At 58.3% G+C, this 8,509-nt stretch overlaps 1 protein-coding gene across 4 annotated transcripts; it reads right to left on the bottom strand.

The window, feature by feature from the left end:
• Positions 1 to 1,365: 1,365 nt before the first annotated feature.
• Positions 1,366 to 8,107, bottom strand: GPR108 (G protein-coupled receptor 108). 4 transcript variants are annotated; one of them, XM_087425622.1, is made up of 18 exons: positions 7,962 to 8,106; positions 7,100 to 7,219; positions 6,233 to 6,283; positions 5,949 to 6,025; positions 5,104 to 5,228; positions 4,938 to 4,999; positions 4,769 to 4,837; positions 4,571 to 4,675; positions 4,176 to 4,309; positions 3,999 to 4,074; positions 3,409 to 3,482; positions 3,201 to 3,318; positions 2,973 to 3,103; positions 2,824 to 2,867; positions 2,523 to 2,572; positions 2,233 to 2,316; positions 2,002 to 2,126; positions 1,366 to 1,592 (listed from the first exon to the last, which is right to left on the bottom strand). In XM_087425622.1, the coding sequence occupies exons 1-18, from the start codon at positions 8,079 to 8,081 to the stop codon at positions 1,520 to 1,522; spliced, it is 1,638 nt and encodes a 545-aa protein (XP_087281748.1). In that variant the 5' UTR covers positions 8,082 to 8,106; the 3' UTR covers positions 1,366 to 1,519. The 4 variants fall into 4 exon arrangements, with proteins under 4 accessions (XP_087281748.1, XP_087281750.1, XP_087281749.1 ...); XM_087425624.1 differs by lacking the exon at positions 7,962 to 8,106 and adding an exon at positions 7,752 to 7,799; XM_087425623.1 differs by lacking the exon at positions 6,233 to 6,283 and having other exon boundaries at positions 7,962 to 8,107.
• Positions 8,108 to 8,509: the final 402 nt, after the last annotated feature.

Raw genomic sequence — 8,509 nt, 5'->3', positions numbered from 1 at the left:
TGTATGGCCACGTCCCTCCCTGCTTTAAACTCTTCCTTGGATCTTATGGGCCCTGGTGTGAAGTCCAGGCGTGTCTGCCCGTCTTTAGGCTTCTGCCAGCTGCCCTTGACCTCCCACTGGCCCCAGCCAGCTCAGCAGTGGGATTGCGAGCTATTCCGGGTTTCTCTGCCTTGCTCGCATAACTTCCTCAGTCTGCAATGCCTCCCCACTTCCTTCTTTGGTTGCTGGGCTATTTATTCATCCAGGCCCCAGTTAGACTTGTTTCTGTCTGTAGGAAGCCTTGACCCCAGCCCGACTCCCCACCCTTGTGCCGTGCCTGCGGCCCCCAATGAAGAATGTTTCTCAGAGCCCCAAAAGAGGTTCTGGGTGATCTAGTTAAAGGGTGAGGTGGTGCTGGGGAGAAAATGCATCTTGGGAGCCTCTCAACAGGCGTGTACACAGGTGTATCTCTAACCTGAGGTCACTGCTGGATTCAGGGCAATCCTTGAAAGATCAGGCTGTGTTGCTGGGCACTAATGCTGATAGATGATACTCAATGACTTACGGGACCCGCATTTTACATGCAAGGAAACAGAGAGGTTAAACGACATATCCAGGGCCACACAGCAAATGAGGGCAAGGTGGAGAGGTTTGGTGGCAGGGAGTTTAGGCGCAGCGGGGCAGTGCACACCGAGGTAAAGAACAGCTCTGGAAACAGATGGCCAATGTTTTGAGTCCTGAGTCGCCTGCCAACTCGTTAGCTGTGTGACCTTGAGCAAGTTACATAGCCTCCCTGTGTTTCACAGGCTTTTTAATGAGTTATGGTCCACAGAAGCCTTAGAATAGGGTGTGGCATATGGCAATAGTGTTACCTACTATTATGTATACTCTTCAGCCTGAGCCACTCACGTGTCTTCGAATCGCCACTTTTTTCTCATTTCCAGTCTTTGGCCACGCTGTCCCCTCATCTGGGCCTGTGTCCTCCCCCCTCCCCACTGTAAGCCCCTTGAGGGCTGGGATTGAGAGGGTCTTAGTCACTGCTCTGTCCTCAGCACACAGCATAGGGCCCAGCACACAGTAGCTGCTCAAATAATATTTATTGAATGTGTAAAGCAATGGATACTGCAACCCCCACTACCCTCACTCCCCCACCCCTCACCCCCACCCTCCCAACCCTCACCCCTCCCCGCGAATATGGGTTTCTAAATTGTAAACACACCCCTGGGTTAGACCTCAACCCCCAGAAAGGCAAGAAACCAGGATAGCAAAACACATTGGTCATTACTGTATAGCTGCCTCTAGGGGGAGGTCCCCGGGTGAGGACAGGGCTGCCCAATACCTGGGGGTAAGAGGCGCTGTCTGTCTTTTTCTGAACGGGCTCTGGGAACTCAGGTCCCAGGGCTCTGCGTGCCGTTGGAGCACCGGGTCCCCCCTCTTCCTCCCCACACACGCTTTTGGGAGAAGAGCTGGAGTGAGGAATGTGTGTGCGGAGAGGAGGACGAAGGAGGGTCAAGGAGGACTGTCCAAGATGGGGAGATGATCACAATAGCTCCCGTCCACTGGCTGATTGGTTGACTTTGGACAGGCCTTCCCGGAACCCAGAATCGGTCATTCTAAAGGCAGAAAACAAGGAGGCGATCCAGAAGTTGAGGGGCTCTAGGCCCTATCCAGTTGGCCCCACCAAATCCACCCTCCAGCCTCCTGGCCCCGGCCCCTAGCCCTAGAGCTGCCCACGCTCTGCTCTCCACCTCCAGAGATAACCTGGCCCCGCCCACTCCTCCCCAGAGATGCCCCGGCCCCGCCCACCATAACCCCGCCCCTGTTGCCTACGCCCCGCCCACTCCACCCCAGAGCTCCCTGGGCCCGCCCACCCTGGCCCCGCCCCTGCAGCCTCAGCCCCGCCCCACCCTGGCCCCGCCCCTGCTGCCCCAGCCCCGCCCACCCTGGCCCCACCCCACTGCCCAGACTTTGCCCACTCCGTCCCCAGAGCCCCCCAAGCCCCACCCAGCCCAGGGAGCTCACATTTCCGCCACCTGCAAGTCCTCCTCGTCCTCCTGGGGCAGCTGCAGGTAGGGGTTGTCGCCTGCAGGCTGGAACTTGTAGCCCGTGAGCACGAAGAAGGCAAGAGTGGAGACCTCCACCAAGAGCTGGGGGGGCGAGGGGGCAAAGCGGGAGTGTCGGGCACACACCCCCTCGCCCCCACCTTCATTGTCTGGCCCACCCTCCCACCCCACCTGGGGCCTCCAAGCTCACCTGGTACAGCCACTGCCACTGGAAGGGCATGGCCACCTGCAGCAGGATGGCGATGATCCGCGTGAAGTAGACGTAACAGATGACCTGCAGGGACACGGGTGGGAATGGGGCCAAGGGACCACCAGGGCGGTGAGACCACCAGGACCAGTGGGGATGCCTGGGGTGGGGGCCCGGGGTGGGCAGAGGGGCAGGGCTCAGAGGGGCTGCAGGTGGAGGAGTTAGGTGGGGGTGCCAATGGGCTGGTCGTCTCCCCCCAGAACTCCCCTCACGAGTGAGAATGGGGTTCCTACCATGACGTAGTAATGCCGGAAGAGCTTCAGTTTGGCTAGGTTCACTGCCACTGAGGGGTGGACACAGAAGGGGACTGTCAGGGGAAGGAGGCTCAGGGCAGGACGAAAGGGAGAGGGGTGGAGGAGAGCTGGGGACAGGGAGGACGTTTGGGGGAGTGTCCACGAGGCACAAAATCTGGAGGGGAATGTCCAGGGCACGGTAGAGAGGCAGGAGGGGACAGTCAGGGGGGAACGAAGGGACATCCAGAAGTCAGCAAGAAGGGCCTGGGAGCACAGAGGGTCCCGGGGAGCAGCGCCTCACCCTTTCCGTCGGTGCCAGACGCGTCCTGGAGATGCCGGATGGACCTGGGACGGGGTGGGGGACACAGGGTGCGGTCAGCACTACCTCCATCCACCTCCGCGGGGGGCGGGGTCTCGGTCTCCAGCTGGGGTCGACTGCGGGGTCCTCACCAGACCACAGGGAAGAGGATGGCGCCGCAGCAGATGAGATCCACCAGGAAAAAGATCTCCTTCCAGAGCCCGTAGTCGCTGGCGCCCTCCTCGCGGGACTCGATGACGACGTAGGCCACGTTGGCCAGGACCTTCGGGGGCGGGGGCGGGACGGGGTGGGGTGGGTGGGCGTGCCCGACATGCGCGCATGCGCCATGCCCGCCTGCCCGCCCCGGGCCCCATCCGCACCTGCAGCGGAATGACGATGCCAAAAATCTTCTTCTCCTTATCGGACAGGACGTACTTCACGAAGGCCCAGCCGGAGCCGATCAAGGCGATGGTGATGAAGAGGAGGGCGCCCTTCAGTCTGGGGGAGGCAGGTAGGGGGTGGTGGATGGGGGAGCCCAGTCCTCCGCTGCCCGCCTCCCCCACCTGCCGGGCACAGAAGGGCACTCACAGGTGCGTGATGTAGTGCATGACAGCGAGGCCTTCGATGGGATGGCCCTGGCTGTTGATGAAGTAGTAGTTGATCTGGAGGTGGATGGACGGATGGATAGTCAGACAGATGGGCAGGAGGGTGGGCGAGCGGGTGGGTGCCGGTTACAACTAGGTGGGTGGTGACGGTTTGGCGACATGGATAATCACTATGAGATGGGTAGTCAGGAAGCTGAAAGAACTAACAGTTACGATCAGGATGGCGAGTGGACTCAGAAAGGGGCAGTTACAGCCAGAACAATGGATGGACAGACCGCTGGACTGGGGGACGGCCAGTCACGGCTGCAGCAATGGAGGAAGGTCATAGTTGATGGATGGGCAGTGCGACAATGAATCGGGTGGACGGTCACAGCTGGACAGAAGGACAGGCAGAGAGATGAGTTGGACGGACAGTTGGACACAATGATAAAATGGACGGACACGTGGGCAGTTGGACAAATGGAAGCCCCAAGTCCAGGGTCTGTAAGGATTTGGGGAGTGGCCTGTATGGGCTTCTTCCTGGACCCAGAGACCCCAGCCCGCCCCCTCGTGCTCCCGGCCCGAGGCTCTCACGCTGTGGAAAAGAAGGGAGATGCTCTTGGTGAAAGCCAGGGCCGCCATGAGCCAGTGGATCTTGAAGACCTTGTATCTGCCAGAACGGACAGAAGGGGGTGGGGGAACATCAGTCAAGGGCAAGGATGGGAGAGTCTGAAGAGGGGAGGTGGGGAACCCCGGGGACAAGGGCATTACGTGTTCTTGCAGAGGATGGACACCCAGAAGATGCCAGCAGCCAGGAAGCAGGCAGACATGACCATGTAAAGCTTGAAGAGGGGAATTTCCGCTGCCGACAGGAAGCCCTCGGGGTTCTTCTCCCGGATCATGACCTGGGGAGGGGCCAGTGGTGGGCGGTGGGGGTTGCACGGTAGCTCTGGACTTGCAGACCCTTGAGTGTGAGTCCCCAGCTCTCCCACTCTCTAGCTGGGTGACCCCCTCTCTGTGCCTTAGTCTTCCCATCTCCCAAATGGGTATATCAACATTCATTTCATAGCACAGCAGCAAGGATGATCTGAAGCAACTAAAGTCTGCGTGGTACACCTGGCCTATAGTTAGCGCTCCATTAACCTGCTGCTGTCTGCTTCACTCACCGTGATGTTGAATGGATGCTCTCTTCCTGGGATCAAGTTGTAGCAATTGTGGAAGGTGAGGCTGTATTGGCCTTCCTCGGCCCTAGAGCCAATCACCACGTGGAACTGGATGGTTGGGGGGAGACAGGAGAGGAGGCCTCAGCTTGGGGGCCCCTGCTCTGGGGAGAGGTGGGGCAGCGGGCGCTCACAGATACTCACGCTGAAGTTGTAGGAGTTGTTGAGATGGCCCAGCCCCAATATCAGCTCCTTGTCCTGCCCACTGAGGTCCTGAGGGGACAGAGCACCTTCACTGAGCAACATCCGGCCCCGGGTTCCCACACGCCCCCTGGGGTAGCCCTTCCTCCCACCTGCCCTGGCTTCCCCGAACCTGCTGGTCTCCTTGAGACGCTGTGGGTTTTGACTTGTCCTTGTCGAGCGTGGTGTTGGTCCCTGTAGGGGACAAGTGAATGAGTTTAGAAATGGCCGGCAGAGGGACAGCAGAAAAATGGGGGTACACGCAGAGCGGCCCTGCCCACACAGCCAGCCTGACTCACCGCTGTCCACCTTGGGGGAGATCATGTGCTCTGGCTTTGGGAGCCCTGGTTTGGGGGGCGCTTCAGGGAGGAGCCCAGGAGAGATAAACAGCTTCTTCTGCTCCCCATACCTTTGCACCTGGACCCTGGAGTGAGGGTGGAGGGTAGGGGAGGAAGAGACTGGGAGACTGAAGGCTCAGGTCAGGCACACCACCTGTGCCGAGGGACTCAGTGGCCCCTCGGGCCCTCGGGGTTTCCTCTCTGGTGTCGGGCTGATCAGTGGTCACAAAGTTCTAGCATTTGGGCACCAGCCACTGAGATGGCTGCCACATCTGTGCGCTGCCTGCACCAGCAATTATGTGTCATTTTCCATGACATCGACTCCCTCATTCTACTGAAGTACAGAAAACGCTGATACACACAGAGAGGCGACACGGTATCACTGGACCCAGGTGCCAGGCTGCCTGGGTCCAAATTCTAGTTCTTGGGTGTCCATTTTCTCATCTTTAGAATGGGGATAAGAGCAGTAGAAGGGATTGACGAGTTGATGCCTGTAAAGCTCGCAGGACACTGCCTGAAGTGTAGGAAGCAGCAAACAAGTGTGAGCAACCGTTATTAATTCTCACAACACCCCTGTGTCCGGCTCTTCTGTTCTGAAACCCAACACTCCCCGGGCACCCCTTCCCCCTCTCCCTCCTTCCCAGAAGGTTTGAAAGTGAAATTAAAAAGTGAGCAGCTTTCTTCCTAAGGGTGCCAAGGTTCTTTCTGGCTGGCGTCTCCTTTCCACCTGATCAGCTCATGGGGGTATTGCATCAAGGGAAACTCAAAGGATGGATCTTTTGGGGAGCCCCCCGCCCCCAACTCACTGCAGATCCTTGGTGTTGATGAGGAAGAGAACCAGGAGGTTGGTACTGTTTTTCTGAAGAGGACAGACTTCAAGGTCCTGGGTCAGGGGAGTGGGCGAGACGGAGCCTTAGTTAATTCCTCCCACTGCCTAGCCTCACCCTGCTCCTCCCCATCCTGCAAGGGAGGGTCTCTTCCTGCTTCGCCCTCTGGGAAAGAACAGGGGCCTTTGGGTTCCAGATGCAGAAGACGGACAACCCTCCCCCCAAATCCCAGCCCCGCTTTGCTCCCTCCCCCCTCCACTCACTGAGTAGGATTGAATGCTGCCAGATCGAACCCGGGTCAGACTGAACCCCACCTGACATGTGGGAAGAAAAGGGAAGGATGTGAGGAACTCCAGTGGAGACCCCCCCCCCCAAGCCACCTCTTTCAGTATCAATAGAAACATAATCTCGAATTTACTGACCACCCACTATGTGCTAGATTCCACATTCACTCACTGAATTTTCCAGCAATCCATCCTGTCCCCGGCCCCCCAAGCCCCTTTAACTCCTCACCATCCTGTGCCACTCAACTTGGATGTCACTTCATCAGGGAGACCTTCGCTGGTCCTCTGGACCTAGCCTCCCCTGTGTTCTCCAATTAAAATGTTGATGTAAAAAAAAAAAAATCAAAAAATAATAAGATAAAAGTTGCTGGCTTCCTGCCTTGGGCTGTGGAATCCAGCATACTTGAATGTACATCCAGGATCTGTGACTCTGAGCAAGCCACACACCTCCGAGCCTATGTAAACACCTCTAAGATTGGATTTACAGGTGTAAAACTGTCAGAGCATCCTTGAGAGGTGGCTATGTGGGAACAGACCCATGGAAATTGCTTTGCATGGTACCTGGTACCCAGTGGATGCTCCATGAATGCTAGCTACTCATTTTGCCTGCAGGAATTGGGGCTGTCTTGTTCACTGGCATGCTCTCTCTCCCCCACCCCACCCCAGCTCAATGAGATATTATTATTCCCATGTTGCAGATGAGGAAACTGAGGCTCAGAGAGGCCAAGGGACTTGCCCAAGATCACATGAGTGAGAGGCAGGGCTAGGATGTGAATCCAGAACTAGGGGGGCCTCGGAAACTTGTGCACCTCGCCCTCTTCCAGCAAAGTCCTCAAAGCCCCTCACCAGTGGCTGCTTCTCTTCCGTCTTCTGGAGGCCCAGCTGCAGGAGGCTCATGTCCACCTCCAGGGAGCCGTTGGTGTAGAAGCCAAAGTTGTTCAATGGGATATCTGCTCGCTTCTCCCCCTGCCGGAGATCAAGGATGCAGAAGTAGCTCAGACTTCCCGCCAGCCCAGCCCCAGGGTTGGGGCACGAGGCTCCCCCGAGGGCCTCGGCCCCCTCCTCTTATCCCCATATTTAGGACAGGTCCAAAGGGTGACAGGAGAGGCTGAGAGGGCCTTCCTGGTGGCCGAGACCCCAGACCCATCCCAGGCAGGGACAGGGTGGCCCCTGATCCTGTGGCCACTGTTCTGAAAGCCCAGGAAGAGAAAGCCTGGGGCACCTGGAAGTCCCCCACTGAGTGAACACCGGCCAGAGAGCAGAGTTATTCATCTCGGTGTGCCTGCCCCCACCTTCCGGAAAATTTTTAAATTCCATCTGAGCCCCCAGCGTGCCGAGATTTCAACTGAGCCCCCAAGATCCCAATGAGTGCCTAGAGGACCCCATTCTAGAACCCCCAGGGTCTCCCATGGGCGGGGCCAAGGTCCCTAGCGCCCCCAAACCGATCCCGAGAATTTGGAAGGCCAAAAGTCAAGGCTCCCGGGACATGAAGCCCCACCCCCGACGGGCACGGTCGACCGGGCAACTCCATCGGGAGGACAGAGGGGGCTACCAAGACGAGCCCACTCCGGGCCCGGAAGCGGGGGGCGCCGGACCGCTCCATCCCGCGTAAGGAGCAGGGGAGGTAGGACGAGACCACTCCAAGCCAGAGGCTTCTCCGGGACAAAGCTGCGTCCCCCACCCCGGACTGCAGCGCGGCGGGACTCACCGTCAGCACCAGCCGGTGGATGCGCCCAGAGCAGCCGCCACATAGCAGCAGCAGAAGGAGCCGCTGCCCCCACTCAGCGGGGCTCCAGCGGGCGAGCCCCCTCCTCTCGCTCACTGCCATTTCTGGAGCCACCGCCTCCCCTAACACCGCCTCTGACTCCCCTAAGCCCGCCTACCCGTGAGCCAATCGCTGCACGGTGGGCCCCGACCCTTCGGCTTTGTCAGCCCGTCTAACCAATCAGCGATCGTCTCCTCGAAACCCGCCCCCGCACAACGCCAAATGGACAACACCAGCTCCGAATAGGAGTGCCGATACTGCTTAACCCCGCCTCCCCTTTCACCAATCACTAGGAATATTGTTCCGGATGTAATTTGATGAACAGTCCATCTAACCAATTGTGATGGATCCGATATCCGGCCCTTGAAGCGGAATTCCTCAATCCACGCTTAACTGACAGACCGGTCCGAGACTACATTACCCAGAATGCAGCGCAACAGGGCAGTCAATAAACTTCACTTCCCAGTATCCCCAAGGACGGACATCCCCCG

The sequence above is a fragment of the Ceratotherium simum genome, chromosome 39 (genome assembly GCF_057802395.1).
Source record: "Ceratotherium simum simum isolate JZ-2026a chromosome 39, ASM5780239v1, whole genome shotgun sequence".
Lineage (NCBI taxonomy): Eukaryota > Metazoa > Chordata > Mammalia > Perissodactyla > Rhinocerotidae > Ceratotherium > Ceratotherium simum.
Note: the sequence above shows the minus strand (reverse complement) of the source record. Positions and strands in the feature narration are given on the sequence as shown.